The sequence below is a fragment of the Peromyscus leucopus genome, chromosome 1 (genome assembly GCF_004664715.2).
Source record: "Peromyscus leucopus breed LL Stock chromosome 1, UCI_PerLeu_2.1, whole genome shotgun sequence".
NCBI classification, from domain to species: Eukaryota; Metazoa; Chordata; class Mammalia; order Rodentia; family Cricetidae; genus Peromyscus; species Peromyscus leucopus.
In genome coordinates this window covers 174277492-174296309 of record NC_051063.1, presented here as the reverse complement: position 1 = coordinate 174296309, position 18818 = coordinate 174277492, and the positions used below count along the sequence as shown (strand labels likewise).

The window sequence follows — 18818 nt, the reverse complement described above, 5'->3', positions numbered from 1 at the left end:
TCTAGTTTCCTGCTTCCTCCATGTCTGTCTCTCTGTCCTAGACTGGGCTGCAGAAGATGTTGCCTAGAGCTACAGGAATCTGGCCTAAAGTTCAGACCTGTGTCTGAACCTAAGGTGAGGAGACCATGCCTTGACAGTGGATAAGTAGAGAGGAACTCAGTGAATGGCTGGAATTTAAGAGCTTGAGTAGGGACTTAGGATTGTTCCTGCAGAGCCCAAGGAGAGGACAGGGGGAACAGTGGTTCAGCAGCAGGAATATCTTGGTGAACAGGACATGGTAAGCGGTGGGGCAACCAGATTGTTCCCTACTCAAAATTAATCACCATTTAATCCCAGCACTTGGGAGGCAGAGGCAGGCAGACCTCTGTGAGTTCGAGGCCAGCCTGGTCTACAAAGCAAGTTCCAAGACAAGAGAAACCCTATCTTGAAAAACCAAAATAATAATAATAATAATAATAATAATAATAATAATAATAATCACCATTACCCTTCATATTCTGAAGACTAATTTTCCACACCATGACAGGGTAATTCTCCAAATGAAAATCAGAGCAGAGTGGGCCACTGAGATGGCTCAGTGGGTAAAGGCTTGCCAAGGCTGTGGCCAAGTCTGACATGCTGAGTCAATTCCCAGATCCCAGATGATGGGAGGAGAAAAACAACTCCCTCATGTCCTCTAACCTCTATATACCACTCACTGATGTGTAAATGAGTAAACATGCACACAAGTGCTCCCTTTTCCTGTCTCATACACATGTACAGAAAATGCATAAATATGAACATTTAAAAATAAAACTGTGGTTATTAGTATATTTTATTATCTATGAACATGAGACTCCCTCTAAAGACAGTGTGCTGTTTTACTTATCCATCCATCCCTCCATGCATCCAACCATCCATCCATCCATCCATCCATCCATCCATATGTGTCTAGCCTTTATCAGGCACTGTACCTTCTCACCTTCCTATCATCCCCAGACTCTAGCTGCAATGGTCTGGAAGACAGACAGGCATCTAGAAGGTAAATTTGGGGGTTAACTGGAATTAGAAAGCAACAGAGCAAGAGGAGGAGAGATGAGAGCTGCGGAGATGGCTTGGTGGTTAAAATTACTTACTTCTCTCCCAGGGGACCTGAGCTAATTTCCCAGCACCCGTCTTAGGAGCCTTCACAGCCTCACCTATCTCCAGCTCCAGGGGATTCCACATAGCCCCCTGGCCTCAGAGTGCACCTGCACACACAAGGCATAGAAGTACACAAAACATAAAATTAAAATAAATCTTATAAAATAAAAATTAAAAAGAGATGACCCAGGGACTCTAGAGAAAGCAGTTAGGAAAGACATCCCCTCCACACTCCCATATGCTTTTGAGTGTGAGCAGAGATCTGAAGGCAGTCGGGGTGAACCATTTAGAAACCTGAGAAGAAAGTTCCATACAGGGTGAGTGACATGTTCAGGAGCACTGACTAAAAGGAGGTCATGTCATGTAGGTCCTGTCCATCAATTTCTGTAGACATACCCAGACACACACATGGAGGCAGAGGGGTGAACATAACTGCTTAGGACATGGGTCCCAACATTCCACCAAATGCAAAGGTCCCAAGATTGCCCTATCTTTCTTCTAGTTTCACTTTTAATTTATTTTAAGGACTATTTAGGGCTTATTGATGTATATAGGTGTTTTGCCTGCATGTGTTCTCTTGTATTACCTGTGTGTCGTGCCTGTAGAACACAGAAGAGTGATCAGACTCCCTAGAACTGGAGTTACAGAGAGTGTTGAGCTGCCCTGCACATGCTGGAGAGAACAAATTGTGCTCTCAAGCCCTGAGCCATCTCTCCAGCTCCTAGCCTCACTTTCAACAGGACCCTCCCCATACTGTTCAACACATTATTGAATCACTGTTACACAATGCAGTGGAAGGGGAAATGTTCTACTTGTTTTTAATGTGCCAGAGAATGGTCAAAATCTTTTACTGGTACAAAGGGGTAGCTGTGGTTGACAACCATGAACTCATGCATTTTATAATAGCAATCAAAATATGCTGGGGACTTCACACAGTAGCAGAGAGACCATGTGTACCAATGGATCTCTAATATTTCAGAATATCATCCAGATGGACACAGGAATTTTTACCCTACAAATCTGAAATGGTGAGGTTGAAACTGAAAAAAAATGTGTATCATCCCCTCTGTGGTGTTTATTAAAGTCCATGGTTCTATTTGACAACTAGGTGTTAGGTGGGGAGTTTCTCCTTTGCACAAAGAGATTATCATGTCTGAACTTTGCCTAATACTTGTCAGTATATTGTGCCCATATTAGATAACTAACTACAATATTAGGATATTTTATCTGAATTCACCCTGTTGAGAGGAGGTTGTATGGTGGAATAAGGCCATATTGTGTGGACCTCACCATAAATGTTAGACCTAAGAAATTTCTCTGGGACTGGATAAGATTCTGGCTGAGCAAAATACTTAACCTTCTTAAGGGAAGATCTACCAGGAAGTCCTGGATCCAGATCAATGTCTCAGACTCCTGCCTTTAGGTGACCTGGGGGAGCGTCAGTGGGGTTGGAATTTGACCTGTTTGAGCTAACAGAGAAGAACAACTGATCATCTGTCTGAGTCTCCTAGCTCATGGAATCAGTCAGTGATCTGCCAAGGGAGCCACAGTTCAGCTAGGTTACATGGGCATCTCCTTATGAGTCAATATGGAGAGCCTAACTGCACAGGTGTCTATGTCATTCGCCAACTGTTCTGATAGGCTTATGAGACTTCACAGGAATGTCAGGGTCCACAAGGGGAGGAACAGAGAACCTGGGTCATCCTGACACCTCAGTATCCTCAGGTATCATTAAGTCTGTAGTCATCTCTCCTTCAGGCCAAGAGTAACAGACACTGTTGATCTAGACAGCTGTCCTGCCCCAGTGTCAGGGCCCTGCTCATGTTTAAGACTGTATTATAGACATTGCAACATTCATTTACCATGAGTCCTATATCTTGAAACAGATACAGAAAAACTGCATCTGGAGAACTTCTGCTGAATCCTGGGAGTCCCCAGCCCACCTACCGGAGAGATAATCATGTGTTTTCTGATGTGGCACTCTCATCTCTCAGAACATAAAGGACAGGGCTTTGCTTTGTCTCTTTCAATAGATCCTGAATCTAACCCAAGGCTCTCTCTGCTTGGGCTTAGAGAGGCATGCATGGCAGATTTGAAGCACCAGCTATCTGTCTGCAGCCACGTATCCAGTGTCTCCACCCTGGAGGCCTTCTCATGTGTCTGTGGAGGGGGAGGAGCTGTTTTTCAGAGAAGTTAATCTTTGTCATCAGCAGCTTGATGGGATGTCTGGCTCAGGAAATGAAAACAAATGGACGAATAGATTTGATTCTAGAACTCAGCCCCTACCTTTGGGGAATTTCTACAGAATTCCATGACTCTGCAGACCATATACTAGACAAGAAGTCATGTGTTTTCTGATGTGCTACTGTCTCTCCTCCTGGAATGTGAAGGACAGGGCTTTGCTTTGTCACTTGCAATAGACCCTGCATCTAACACAGGGCTCTCTCTGCTCAAAGTGTCACTATTTCAAACAACGTTAGCATCTGTCTTTCAGCATACCTCATTGTGCTCTTTAGAGAAACCATCCTTTCATGGATTGGCCTTAGATCCTGGGTATGAGTAACAATGGTCTCACATAGAAAATGTGTCCCAAACCCCTAGCCCATATATGCCAAACACCCCTGGCCCAACAACTGGAGTTCCCACAAATTCTTCCTTTCTACCTTCTACCAGTCAGAACTGATTTCAGGTATGATATTTCTGTACACACATCAAGTTCTGAGGACAGGGTTAAATGCTTTTCGGGGAAACTCAATGGGAAGTCTTATTATTTCCTATTTGTAGGACAGTCTTGAACAGCAAAGCCTTGAAGAGTACTGGCCCAGGCAGTGGATGTCAGTGCAGCTAGAGGGACACAGTATTCTGTGGTGCCAGGTAGGCAATGGGTCAGTGAGGACCAGAAGAGACAATGGGGCTCTGACTCCACCTTTTAGGTCTGTACCATCCATCTCTGCAGCTCAATTCAAACATGATAAAGACTGTTTATGCCACACAGCACAGGAGACCCACCATCTCTGAGCACTCAGGTCCTTCTGCATCTGCCTGGGAGTCGTCTTCTGGCTGGTTCCCAAAAACATGGATTCAGGATGTAGGTGACGGAGACCAACACTGGATGAAAGCAGCCTTTGCAAGAATCAGAGGTCTCACGGGGGTAGTCTGCACAGCACTGCTACCCAAGGCCAACATCACAAGGACAGCTCTAACACCACAAAGTAAACCTGAGATGCAGAATACAAACTGCATATGGTGGTCAACTGGTCAGAGCCTCTCACATGGTGACAGGGAGTATGTGTCTGAAGGAAACATGACTCTCACTTTACCCAGTATCACAATGAATGACTTAGGATTTTATGAATGTTGAACTGGTAACATACTGAGTGCTAATTGAAATGACACAGCCAACTTGAATGCTAGCTGAGAATAAATTTCATTCCTTAATGACTACAACTACATAAAGACAAGGAGTACAGCATGGTCTCTCAGTTACTCTTGGGGTTCATGAACCAAAGCACCCACATGGACATGTAGGTTGGACATGGCATCCTTTCCTATCCTCAAGAAAACCAGCCTTGGAACAGGAATGGGCTTGAGGTTCCTTTATGTTTGGAGTGGGACCAGGTTAACTCCAGTGATGGAATAATAAGGGGCATCTTGGACTCAGTCTTAGTGAACACATGAAAACAGTTTTTTAATGTGTGTACTGATGGTGATGGAAGCCTGGGCCTTGTGCATAGTAGATAAGTACCCTCCCACTAAGCTACACTCTGATTTGTGATTGGAATCTATTTAATTTTGGTTGTAGCATAACCCAGAGAGATGCTGTGGCCTCATATAGATCAGGAACTCCCCATTCCTTTGTCGATATCAGAAGTGGCTTTATTCTGTTCTCACCTGATACCTCATCAGTAACTTATTTACATCAGTAACTTAGACTCTTATTTCCATTCAGGAACAAACCCCTGCCTCTCTCCTGCCATGAAGTCCCTCACCCATCTGTATAGTCTTAATAGGCTGATCAATGGGGACCTCCAGGATCCTTATGAAAACACATTTTCCTGGACATCACTATTAATAGCAACCACATACCTGCCTCCTCCATAGCTCTGCCACTGGCCTCAATAGGACCACAGTTGAGAAAACTACATTCTTTGATGAGTGGATCTACACTTAGCTTTAGAGTTAAGGATTTTGGTTCTCTGGAAAGACACAGAAGATAATTTCTGCCTGTGTGGATCCAAACGATCCAATCTGGCTCTGAGTCATCTTCTCTTTCTGCCTCTCTGATTTCTCCCATGTTGGGCCTGTGATGTGTGGAGATCTGAAAAATCCCAGGTACTGGGTAGGACATCTCAGGGGAAGGTAGGAACCTTAAGGCCAAGTAGATTTCTTTCTGTCACTAAGCCATGTCTTCATGTCCTCTCCTTTTCCTTTTATGGCATTCATGACCTCCAAAGAACACCCAGGGTTTTGAAACATGCTTCATAGTTGGTTAACCCAAATGGTTCGTGAACATGTACCATAGATGGGGGACAAAAGGCAGCTCAGAGCTACCAGGTCTGCTCCTGTCTCCCATGGAGCCTGACTCACCTCTGGTGCCATTGTAGTTGGAAGGAGAAATGAAGGTGCCTGTAGGGCCTGTCCTCAGTCAGAACAGAACATGTTACTAATTTCACTAATCTTCTTGAGGGTGAAAAATGTCACCGATGGACACCAAAGAGTCCCATGGTTGAGGATCAGTGAAGTGGGAAAGTGAACCTTAGGGCAAGCTGCCTCTGAGCTGAGTCCTGGCTTTGAAGATCTGGCTGTGTGAAGCTGTGGACATGAGCTTGATGGACACAGCCTTGGAGATCATGGAGTGTCCTTTCCTAGTTAACATTTATTGTGAAACTGACACAACCTAAAGTCCCAGATGTAGGGCTAAAAGAGACTCAGTTGAGTCAGTGTTTTCTGCAAGTCACTGCCTAAATGTGTTAAAGACTGTCTTGATTCACACACACAAGCATACACACACACACAGAGAGAGAGAGAGAGAGAGAGAGAGAGAGAGAGAGAGAGAGAGAGAGAGAGAAAGCCAATGACCCTGCAAGCAGTTCTCCTCCTCAGTTCCTGCCTCCAGGCTTCTGTCTTGAGTGTCTACCCCGACTTCCCTCGATGATGGATTTGACCTGAGTCAGGCCTGTAAATTCTTTGCTCCACCAAGCTGCTTTTGGTCAGGGCATTTATCACAACAGTAGAAGCAAAGTTAGAACAAACAGTTTTCTGGCAAGAGCACAAAGCATATTCATTTGGATCCCACGGTAGTTTTATATCTGCATATGTAAATCCCACAGCACCATATGGGTAAAGTGATTCAAGAATGTAGACACAAAAGAGGGATCCACCAAGAGCAAGAGTGGCCTCCATCCTAGCATGGTCTTCTTTAAATCTCAAGATAAAGCCTCAGGATTTCCTTTGAAATTTTGGAAGTACATGGCTCTGTCTATGGATGCCCATACCCTAGGTGTATTCTACTTCTCCCTATGGACTAGGAGTTCCAATAAAAATCTCTAATTTTCCCTAGACTCACCAGGAACTGGATGGAATCAGGAAGTCTGGAGAGCCACAGTGAATAACATGGTTGTCCCCACAATGCACCTGTGCCCAGACATCAGGTCAGATCACAACATTTGAGCCTGATCATCATCCCTACTATAGCCTCAGACAAGTGCTGCAGGTCTCATCATGCTCTCCAGGGTGTGACATCCAGACACATAATCAACACTCAGGAAATTATTTTCATGAGATGCAGCCTTAACTTGCAACTAGGTTTTTGTCCCCATCCCCAAAGTTCCAGACGTTGCTCTCATCAGCTTTCTTTGGCCTACTGACTACTAATTATGTCTCTAAACATACTGCTCTGCCAGGAGACCCTGTGTAATCCCTGTGCCCTGTTATTTCCCTTGGGAGAAAGACAGATTTCCCAGAGTGTAATCACCCAGACAGAAGTTGGGCATTTTAGAGAAATGATGCTGAAGCCAGAAGTCCTCTTACCCTGGACACACAGGTGACCTACTCCCACACATCCAGAACATGAAACTCCTGATACAATTGCTCTTTGTCCTCTGCTCCTAACTGGTGAATGATTGGTGATGACTGAGTTCCCTCTCACAGGCTTCAGTAAGCAGGTCCCTTTCTATCCCTCATAGGTATCTCTGTCATATTCCTGCTGGAAATAAATCCTGCCTTTCCAGAGCACACAGAGATAACTAAGCACTTAGCTGGATTTCTGTGTCAAAAAGGATACACAGAAAGGACTGGAGGGGGTCCTCCTCTTTGATGTTGACAGACCCAAGGCCAAGGACACCACAGACGTCATCCCTAGGGTGTTGTTCTGTTAGAGCTTGAGGAGGCTTATCAGCTTTATTGCTCATTCATTGCACAGTCTGGAGGTCTGAGACATAAAGAGAGGAAAGGGGAGAAAGATAGAGGATGGAAGAGAGAGGGAAATGAATTGTTGTGTCTTGTACAACATGTGATTCTAGGAGGGGCTTCTACCTGGGAGAAGTCTCAGATAAAAGGGAGGAAGGACATCAGAGCTAACACTAAGACAGCAGGGGGCAGAACAGTGCTGGAGTTGAAGCCCTTCTCCACAAAGGGAGCACAGAGCAGGTGGCGGGGGCCATGGTGGACTCTGCTGCGCTTCCTTGCATGGGTTGCTTCTCCTGGCAGTGGCTCCTGCTCACAGGTGAGGAGGTCACTATCTGACTTTGTGGGAAGAGGGGCATCTCAGAGCCTGGCTAGAGTCCCCTGAAGAAGAGAAGATCTTGAGGGGACACTCGGGGTTTCTGTTCTCGGCTTGAGAGGAGAGAACACAGAGAGGGACAGGCACTCGGCAGCAGAAAGTTCTTAGTTATATGAGATGGTAAAACAGAAAAAGGCCCCATTTTTCTCTACGCTAAGTTAATCACTTTAAAAACTATATCCTGGGGACTGATGTCCCCAGTCATGAGAGGGTGACTATAAAATTAAAAATCAAACTAGGGAAAGTTATTGAGAAGACTTAATGGTAATGGTACTGGCTGCCAAGTCTAAGATATCAGTTAAATCCCCAACACCTACAAAGTATCTTACATCTGTGTACATGCTATACACACACTCACCCATACACAGAGACACACGAGTACACACACATACATACATTCACCCATGACACACACAAAGAATACAAACTAAGAAAAAATCAAACTCTTGTACTAAAGGTATCATTAGTTCCAGATGTGAGGACTTTGTAAATACACTCCTGGATAAGAGGATCCTGGAACATACATTCACCCATTCATCCAAAGGCATCCAAGTCTTTATCAGGCATTGGGCTCTCCAAACATGTCAGGGTCATCTTGTTTCTCATGAAGCTCTGGTCTAGTGAGATAAAAGACAAACCTGAAAGAATATCTAGAAGGTGGATGTTGCTGTCCCAGCAGCCAGCCCCCAAATAAATGACATGGAGACTTATTATTAATTATGAGAGCTTGGCTGATAGCTTATGCTTGCTTCAAACTAGTTCTGATGACTTAAATTAACCCATTTCTATTAATTTACTTTCTGCCCCATGGCTTTATTACCTTTACCCTACACTGCCCATATGGCTTTCATGCTTCTTCCATCTCTTGATGACATTTCTCCACATCTCCCCCCTTTTTCTTCCCAGCATCCTCTCTGTCCCTAAAATCCTGCCTAATTATTGCCTGTTCAGCTTTTTCTTAAATCAATCCAAAAAACAAATCTCACAGTGTATGAAAAGATTATTCCAAATTTTCTCCTTTTTGTCCAAATAGAAAGGAAAGGATTTAACTCTAGCATAATGAAACTATAAACAATAAGAAAAAATATCAGGTAAAAAATACATTTACAATGTCCTGTCCACTTGTATTTGGCATAGTTGAAGAAAATACTCCATTATTTATTCTATCTTGATGAGGCCAAAGCTCTGTACCTAATTTACCTTCTATCATAATCAAGGAAAACTATGACCATCTAGTCTTCAACTCCATCAAAGACTGACCCCAGAAGGATATAATATTGCTTTAGTAAACAGGAAGTGCAAAGCAAGCAATTTCCAAAACTAAAATGACAGGAACACTGGCTGGCTGGACAGTCACCCAAGATTTCTCTACAATGTTGAGGCATCCATCTTTGGCCAATAGGCCTAGAATATCTGACAGACTTTTCTGTGAAGCCTACCCTGTCTTAGCAAAGTTCAGCAGTCATTTTACTTTGTGTCCTGCTGGTCCAATTTGGACAGCATGTCAGCAGTTGAGGCAACAGCAGTTTCCTGCTCAGATGGCTAGCTTTTGTCACAAAGAATGCAAATGCCATATAGAGGTTCTTTGATGCCCATTATTCTTTTTTGAAGTAGATTGGTGACACCAGGAGAAGACATGTGTCATTGGAATGAAAAGTCTTATGCTATTAAAACATTTAAAATGCCATATTATGTAGGTCTTTTAAGTGTTTGAAGATCACCTATCTATCTTAAATATATCTCTGTGTGGTCTTGAAAACATACCTAACATGGCTATTAGTTTCATAGATATAGATGACTATTAACCTGTATTTATTACTCTAAATAGCTTTCAAAGACTAAAGCTTTATACAACCTTTCTTAAATGAGCTGCATAGGTATAATATCTTAAACAAGAATAGAAACATATATACAGTATAACAAAATAACATTAAATTTGCATCAATATACAAAAATCCATACCAATGTAAAATATTTGAGACTAGTGTTTGTTTAAAAGTAGACTCAACAGTCCACCCTTTTATCTCATTATTTTTATACTATATCCCCCCTTTTTCCTTCAGAAAGAGATCCTTGGCCATTACCAATAACAACTTGTAACCAACCCCCTAAATGATGACAAACATCTGTAACCCATCAAATAACCAAAAGCCAACCACCTCACCTCTTGGGAATGTGGGTGTCATGTTCTCTAGACTGATTGCTGTTATTTGGGGGACTGGCATCTTTAGAAGACCCTGAGAAAATTGGGATAATGATCAAATCTTGGGAGAGTTAGCTGTATTATTTGTTGTTCAGTCTCCATGCAATCAGAAAGTGCAAGGCTTAACTGAATTCCTGGCTGGTCTTGAAGCTGTTCTGGATGCAGAACTCTCGTGAAACTACAGCAGAAGCATTCTGAGACTGATTCACCTGGGCCACTCGTTTTCATTGGTATCTGGTCCTGTTGCTTCAAAAACACATAAACTTTCAAAGGTAACATACTTATCTGCATTAACACAAGTATAGAATATGCAGTATGCAAAAGTCAGTAAAAGATGAATTTTTATTTTATGTTTGGTCATGTAAAAGGCATCTGTCAACTGTGTAAACCTGTTTTGACTGTATAATCAAACTGTTATGTGCATCTATCCATGCCATAAGAAAGTATGATATGTCATTGTAAGTTATAAGGCCTCTGTCACTAACAAGGTTAATCATGTCTCATCTCAGAGCTGTTCCCATGTCAAGGGATCAGTTTATAGATCATCTGTCCTGTAGCAATTTTTTGGCTTCCTCCCACATGTCTGTAGCCAAGATACTCAGGAGGTCTCCTGTGGTCAAATCTGATCTCTATTAATCTGGAAGGAATACAAAGCCTTTTGTTTCCCATGGTAACAAAAGCATTACCTCTCCTCCAACACAACACACTGCCCAACTTCCATTTTGAAGTTAAGACATTTAAAAAATATAAAGGTTGGTTTAATTTAGTAGTTTTCATAATCCAATGTCTCTCAGCAGCTATTTTTTTTTACATTAGCATTTAAAAATTCAAAGTTAACAAGACACCATATAGGATCCAGATTCCCTGTGTATTCCATCCTTACATGACTTATTTATTCTATTACTTCACTCTCCCTTTAAAGACTTTATTATTCTTAAACTAGTTATTTTTTCTATGAGTGTCTATACCCATTTTTCCTTAAGCCTATGTATATTGTTAAATACATTGTAATGTGTTTAGAGGATTTTTCCATCTGCACCTGTTTTACTGCATATCTGTAACCTTTTCTGTCTGCATGAGCAAAACCTTAAACCTGCCATGTGGCTTAGCTCATGGCATACTGGTGGTTCAATCATACAGGCAGCTGCTGGGAGATGTGTCTCTGTACATGGCCAGCATGAGAGACACAAGACTAAGAAGCTCTGTTCAGCTCTGTTTTTGTGTGTTTAGAACCTTTGTTTAAGCTTTCTCAGATCTTATGTGGATACATATGGCCAGACATTGGGTGCCATTTGTAGTTGGACTTTTCTGTCCAGGCAGCCAGGTCCAAAATAAACAACATGGAGACTTATTGTTAATTATGAAAGCTCAGCTGATAGCTTAGGCTTGTTTCTAACTATCTCTTATAACTTAAATTAACCCATTTTTATTAATTTACTTTCTGCCTTGCGGCTGTATTACTTTTACTCTATAATGCCAGTGCTGCTTTCCTGATTCCTCTGTCTCTGGTTGTTGATTCTTCATGTCTCTACCCTTCTTCTTCCCAGCATCCTCTCTGCCCTGAAAATCCTGCCCAGATACTGGCCATTAAGATTTTTATTAAACCAACATGACTAACAAATTTTCACAGTGTACAAAAAGATTATTCCACAACAATAGTCAGATAACTGGGGACAAAGAGGGAAAAGAGAAAAGAAAAAGAAGAACGTGAAGGCCTGGGTTCTCTAGACAAATAGAGAAGGGGAGGCATCACCTCAGCCCATATACTCTGGATATAAGCAGGAATCTGAGGTGAGCCCTGCACATACCTGAGGGGAGAATTCCACATAGAGAAAGCAACAGGTTCAGGGCCACAGAGGGTGTAGAGGTCATCTGCTCATCCCCTCCTATATGGTGGTCCTGCTGTCACCCACCTAGCCAGGCTAAGTGATAAGCATGTCTGCTCAGGACACAAGCTCCATCTTTCCATCAAATATAGAAGTCCCAATGTTCATGGATTTCTCTTTCCCCTTCTAGCCTCCCTTTTAACCTGTTGGCTGCCTCCTACTGTTGCCCAGCTCACCATTGAATCAGTGCCACCCATTTCTGCTGAAGGTGATAATGTTCTTCTGCTTGTGCACAACCTTCCTGAGAATGGTCAAGCCTTTTCCTGGTACACAGGAATTATGGTGCTCAAGAGCCGTGAAATTGCGAGATGTGCAATAGCTACCAATTCATGTGTGCTGGGGCCTGCACACAGTGGTAGAGAGACAGCATTCAATAATGGATCTCTGCTGATCAAGAATGTCACCAGGAAGGACTCAGGATACTACATCCTACAGACACTTAATACAAATTCAAGATCTGAAATAACACGTGCGGAATTTTTTGTACACAGTAAGTCATTCTTGTAACCTCTGGTACTGGATGGGGTTCATTCCACTTGTACATACACAGTGCTGTCAAGGCTGAACTAGATCTACCTCCCCTCTACATTGTGTCCTCGTGTTGTGGTTTGAGGATTTAGTTCATGGCATGCATCATGGAGACAAACTGCCATAGATCATAATTCCTCACCTGACTCTAGAGAGGACCTGTGCTTGGTAACTCAGTCAAGAATGTCAGCCTCAGCAAAGACTCTTGGGGCTCTCATCATGAACATAACCTTGGGTTTTGGAAAAGATAAGGAAACCGTGAGATCTTAAGTGGCTCTGTCTCCCAACTTCTGTCCTAGACTTAGATCACAGGAAGGAAGGACAGCTTACCTGCCACCAGAACAATAGGACTTGGGGAAAGTGCTGGAGCCAATGTCTTCTCCAGGGATGGAGAAGAGAACAGACAGCAGAGGCCATGGAGCCACTTCCACATCTGCTGCAAATGGCATAAAAAATGGCAGAAACTCCTGCTACAGATACCCAAGCCATTCCCTATACTGTGAAGGAGAAGGTTCACTCAGAAATGGCCTAGAGTCTCCTAAAGAGGATAAGAGCCTAAGAAGAGACTTGGGGTTTTTCTTTTCTGCTAGAGAGGAGAAGATACAACAAGGGAGACAGAGACTCTGCAGCAGGAAGCTCTTGATGGGCAGGAAATATTAAGGGGCACAGGAAGAGAGTTGGATTGTTCTTTAATCAAGTTAATCACATTGGCAACTATATTCTGGAGACTAACCTTCCCATCTATGAGAAGATGACTGTTCAAATGAAAAGCAAAGTGCAGTGGGCCAGTGAGATGACTCAGTGGATATGGGCTCTTGCTGTCAGCCCTAATGACCTGAGTTCAATCCTCACATCCCACATAGTGGAAAGAGAGAACTTAGTAACACAAGCTGTCCTCTGACCTACACATAGGTACTGTGGCATGCACCCACTCATGAACACACTAATACAACATTAATGTGCACTTGTGCCCCCCCACAAACAGTAAATAAACATAAAAATCAAATTACAGCATGAAAAACTAATTAACTTGGAATCTGAGAATCTGGTAAATTAATGCATAGAGCTGCAGTTTCCCGAAGTGTACATTTATTCATTCATTCATTCATTTATCCACTGAATTCTTTATAGGCATTGGACTTTCTAAAAAGATCAAATTGATCCCTGGCAACAAAGTCCTAGTAGTGGATGGCAAGACACATGAACAAGAGTATTAAGAAAGTACCACAAAGGAACTAATGCAAAATAAGTCAGAGTGTAAAGACCCAGGTTCTGTCATGGAAGAGACCAGTAGAGGCACATTCTTCCTTGTGCTCTGACTGTAAACAGGGATGGGGGGCAGTGAGGGTGAGTCATGCAGACAGATGAGGAGAGAGTTACATACAGAGAAAATGACAAGTTCAGTGGCACTGAGGTCATTGAGCTCAGGTTGCTGACATCTACCAAGGAGGATAGGCACACCCTCACCCACACACCAAGGCTCAGTGATGGACACATCTGCTCAAGACTCAGAGACCCCACTTTTCCACCAATGCAGAGGATTCACTATTGACAGATTTCTTTCTATTTCCTTCTAGCACCAATTTTAGGCTTCAAGAAGCATACTGCCCCTTCCAAACTCACAATTGAGTTGGTGCCACCCATGGTTGCTGAAGGAGACAATGTTCTTTTACTGGCTCATAATCTGCCAGAAAAGCTCCAAGGCTTTGCTTGGCACAAAGGGGTACTTCCACTCGACCACTTAAAGATAGCAAGCCATGCAATCCTCATTAATTCAAGCACGCTTGGGCATGCATATCATGGAAGAGCAACAATACGTTCCAATGGATCCCTGCTACTCAAGAATGTCACCCAGAAAGACACAGGAATTTACACCCTACGGACCATATCTGCAGATTTGAGATCAGAATGGGCCATCATGCACCTCCAAGTAAACAGTGAGTGATTCTTTGTGACTCCTGGGTAATAAGCAGACTTTGTTCTACTCTGTATACACAGGACAGTGAGGCCTGGACTGTGCCTATCTCCCCTCTGAACTGTGTCTTCTCATTTGGGTTTGGGCACTTAGGGCAGGACGCATATGGGAGAGACAAACTGCACTAGATCAGAAGACTTCACCTGACTCTAACCTGCAGGGAAAAGGATGGCAGCTCAGTCCAAGGATGCCACCCTCAGCTCAGACTCTCTGGATTCTCACCATGTATGTGGCCCTGAGAGAGGTGCGATGGGACTTGAGCAGAAACAGGATGAGGAGAGTGTGGAATCCTGGCAGAGTGGTGAGAAGCAAGGAGCCCTGGCTCCAAAGTGAACTCCAGGTAACCGCTGAGAGTTTTGTGATATTGCTTAAATTTGACTACCTGCTAGAGCTGACTGGAAGCGATGCTTTATTATGTGTCCAAGTCTTGGAACATGTGGAACCAACCAGTAGCTGTCATGACAAACATGATTAGGGTAGGTAACCTGTCATCTCCTTTTCCTGAGACTCAGCATGGGGAGCATAGCTGAACAGGTGCCCAGGTCATCAGCCAACAGTTCTGTTGGGTTTATGAGTTCACAGGAAGGTCAGGGTCTGCAATAGGAGGAGTGGAGGGCCCAGATCATCTTGGCCATGTAATTGTCCTTAGAGTCAAGCCCAGGGAATGGTCTTCTGTGGACCAATAGTAGCAGGCACCACTGATTTAAATAGCTCCTCAGTCCCAAGATGAGGTCATTGCTAATACTTGAGTTTCACTTATAATCATGGCAATGATAATTTACCACGTGTCCTATTGTAGGGAAACTGAGAGATAGCGAAGACACTGGTTGAATAAAAGTTACACAACCCATGACTGTCAGATTGGAAGCACAAGATAGCTGTGTACAGCCACAACCCCAGTTTCTCCACCCCAGGAGACTTCATAAGGTGTCTGTGGGGGCATATCAGAGCTGTGGGTTCAGAAACTTTCATCTTAGGAATCAGCAGCTCACAGGGAAAGTCTGGTCCAGGCAGCAGAAGCAAATGAGCAACAAAGTTTGACTCTGTAATGAAGCCTCAACTGAATCCTGGACTTCCCCAGCCCACTTCCACTACTCTGGACTTCAGATGATAGGTTTCTTGGTGTGGTGGTTTCACTCTTCCTGGAGAATAAGGAGAAGATTCAGCCTTATCCCTCCATCAATAACGTGCGAGCCACAGGGTCTAGTTTGCAGTGTACTCTTAATACTCTTGTGATGAAGGAGGAAAAGAATGAGTAACGAATGAACAAGTGAATGGGTGGGCAGATGGATTTATGAGTGGATGGGTTTATGAGCAGATTGGGGGATGGATGGATGGGCTTATGAATGGATGTCTTAGAATTCCCTCCAGACATTAGAAGCTACATGAAAAGTCCTACTATATCTGGCTGTGTGCATGCTCTATCCATCCTGCAAGTGAGACCCTTGTTCCATCTCTCTGATCTTCTTCTCCTAAGCCACTGGAGAAAGAGAAGTACATGAGGATCCTTGAGATGCTGGTGTGTGCAGGCATTCTCACAGTGATACCCCTCAAGCAGTCATTTAGAGTTCCTCGGGGTCCTGGAAGTCATTTAACCCCCATTGCCACTACCATGCACATTTCTGCTGTTACTATTCCTTCCCTGTCACTCATGATCTGTACCTTTGTTCAGGCAGGTATGCCTCCATCCTGCCCAGCTCAACGTTCCCTTAACTTCCCCACATGAATGGCTGCATTTCCCGGTCCTTTCTCACCAACACCTGGACATAGGCCTTCCCATGCAAGCCATAGAAAAGGGCACAGAAATCAGTGCAACAGCCACTCCTGTGAGGCTCCATAATATGCCAATACCCTACACACACACACACACACACACACACACACACACACACACACACACACACGCACGCGCGCACACACACACACACACACAAACACTCACCACAGAAGGAGTCCCCGTTGTGTCCCTGCCCAGGGCTCTTGACTTCTACATTGCTGATATGTAGAATAAGCCAAGAGACAGGAACAAACATATCCTGCAACTCCTTATTGAATCCTTGGGGACTAGAGGTAGAAGAACAGGACTTGCAGCCCCAAAGTCTTGATTCTTTCCTCCATTTCACTTTTGATGACATCCTCCTCCCTGTGTGGCTCATGATCCTCCTATGGTTTATGAGCCTTCCAAAGGAGAGGTGACACGGTCAGCAATGTCTAATGGGATCATGGCTTTGCCATATGAACCTACACTTCATAACATTACACTGCCACAAGGTGGCTCCTGTGACCCAGTGACACACTCCAAAGCTCCAGCAGTTACATTGCTCATTCTGAAAGCATTTCATGCAACTTACTTTGTGATTCCCAGTATCCAAAGAAAAGAAAGTACATTTCACACTGTGCTGGCCCAGTTCCTCTGTGCCTCACTGTTCACAGAAACTGGCACACAGATGTCTTGTAAATGGACTCTAACTGTGACATGTGACACTGGTGAAAATTGGGGGTTGTTTCTCATTTTGCACAGTAGAGAAACCACACACTCTTCCTCTGGTCAGTGCTGTCCTCAACAGGACTAAAATCTTTGTCTGTTCAGAGTCACCAGTTTCAAACCAAGGTTTAGCTTCTGCATTTAATCAAAATGGGACCCAAGAACTCAGAGCTTGGTCTAAGGCCTTTCTGTGCTGTAGAGAAGTATTCATTGCAGGAACTGGTCTTAGATCCTGGGTATTCATAACATTTTTTTTGCCTATTGTAGCTAGCTTGGCAGAGATGATGATATTCTAAAGAGACATTTGAGTCTCTCAACCCATCAGATTATTAAAACAGTGGAGTCCACTCCCAAATGGGAATCTCCCCAGTAGTCTCATGCTGGGAGAATGAAGAGGCTCCAGCCAAAGGGGACCTTCTCTCTGGAAAGAGAATCCATCTCATAGGACCACTTTGTACGATGAGACAGAAGCACGGACAATGATGGGGCAGTGGTGAGCCGGTCTACAGCTTGACTGGGCTGCTTAGGTGTACATATCCTTTGTTTTCTATTTAAAGGTTCATCTTAACTTCAAGATCTGAAAGTTGGATTTCAGAGAGTCAAAGACCAGCTGAGGCTAGTGAAAATGGACTTTGAAGAATCGAAGATGGAATTGGGAATTCGCTTGTCTTTTTTGCCCTTTCCTCCAAATTAGCCATTCTAAATAAATATCTTTCTACTTCCCAGTGTTCCTTTTGGATCATTTAATTGAGTTATTAAGGATGGATGGCTAAATCCAGTTTGGTTCACATGGTGTGAACCCCCAGGGCTCTTGAATTCTGCAGTGCTATTGTGTGGTTAAGCCAAGAACGTTCCATGCATGACTTCCTGCAAATTGATGTTTGTTGTTGACTGAGCACTGCTACTTTTTTACCATTTCTCCAAGCCCGGATAGTGTTGCTCTATGCATGACCCATTTTATCCATAAAGCTTCCACAGAATTTTAGACTTATTCAATGCTAATTTTCAATAGCAGATAAATTTTCATCAATCTTTCTAACTCTTAATTGAATTCTACCCTCTTATCCTGTATTGGATTCCTTAATTAATTTACCTTTTTGTGTTTTGTTGCAATTAATGTGTCACTTTATTTGTGTCTCCTTTGATTTTTTTAACATCTTGCACTCATTTATTTGGCCTTTTTGTTTGAGACAGGGTCTCTCTACATACCTCTGGATGTCCTGGAACTCACTAAATAGACCACGCTGGACTTAAAATGACATAGATCTGCCTGCTTCTCCCTCCCCTGTGCTGGGATTAAAGCCATTCATAACCAGGCACAGCTCCCTTTGATGTTTTTGTGTGGAATTTTGTCTATTTCCCTGTCACTGGAAGCCATTACTGTGGAATAGGTGATTTGGAGAGGTGTAATTACCTTGGTTTTCACATGCCTTGTGATTTTGAGTTAGCTTATTAAATTAGTTAAATTCTTTCCCATCTTTCTTTATTATTGAGAATTTCATACGTGTGAACAATGAAATGAAATCTTATCTATCTCCATTTTCATCAGGACAATTCTGCCATATCCCATTAGGTCCTTTTCCCAACTATGTGATTTGTTTTGGATAACCGACTAAGTTCAGTTAGTGCTGCCCATATGTTTAGGGGTGTGGGATCAAGTCTGGTGCTTAGAAGACAAATTGAGCAAAAGAAAATGAGACCCCAACACGTCTACAGCAAACACTTCTATCAAAAGAATGAAGATAAAAGATTTCAACCAACATCTTCTTCATTGAAGATATTACCCTATTATTATGATTTTGGTGAAAGAGTTTGTTGTTGTGGAGTTGAAAACAAAT

At 43.2% G+C, this 18818-nt stretch overlaps 1 protein-coding gene across 1 annotated transcript; it reads left to right on the top strand.

The window, feature by feature from the left end:
• The first annotated feature begins 7716 nt into the window (after nt 1-7716).
• LOC114682332 (carcinoembryonic antigen-related cell adhesion molecule 3-like) lies at nt 7717-17702 on the top strand. The gene is made up of 5 exons (XM_028856173.2): nt 7717-7846; nt 12123-12482; nt 14098-14457; nt 14656-14835; nt 17538-17702. Exons 1-4 carry the CDS (start codon nt 7783-7785, stop codon nt 14826-14828), a joined length of 957 nt encoding a protein of 318 aa, XP_028712006.2. The 5' UTR covers nt 7717-7782; the 3' UTR covers nt 14829-14835; nt 17538-17702.
• The last annotated feature ends 1116 nt before the right edge of the window (nt 17703-18818 follow it).

What these genes read in the sequence shown, in the direction of transcription:
- LOC114682332 (XM_028856173.2), top strand. Translation starts at nt 7,783, where the DNA reads ATGGTGGACTCTGCTGCGCTTCCTTGCATGGGTTGCTTCTCCTGGCAG. An exon ending in GCAGTGGCTCCTGCTCACAG is followed by an intron (nt 7,847 to 12,122) that starts GTGAGGAGGTCA and finishes TTCCCCTTCTAG; the next exon opens with CCTCCCTTTTAACCTGTTGG. An exon ending in TGCGGAATTTTTTGTACACA is followed by an intron (nt 12,483 to 14,097) that starts GTAAGTCATTCT and finishes ATTTCCTTCTAG; the next exon opens with CACCAATTTTAGGCTTCAAG.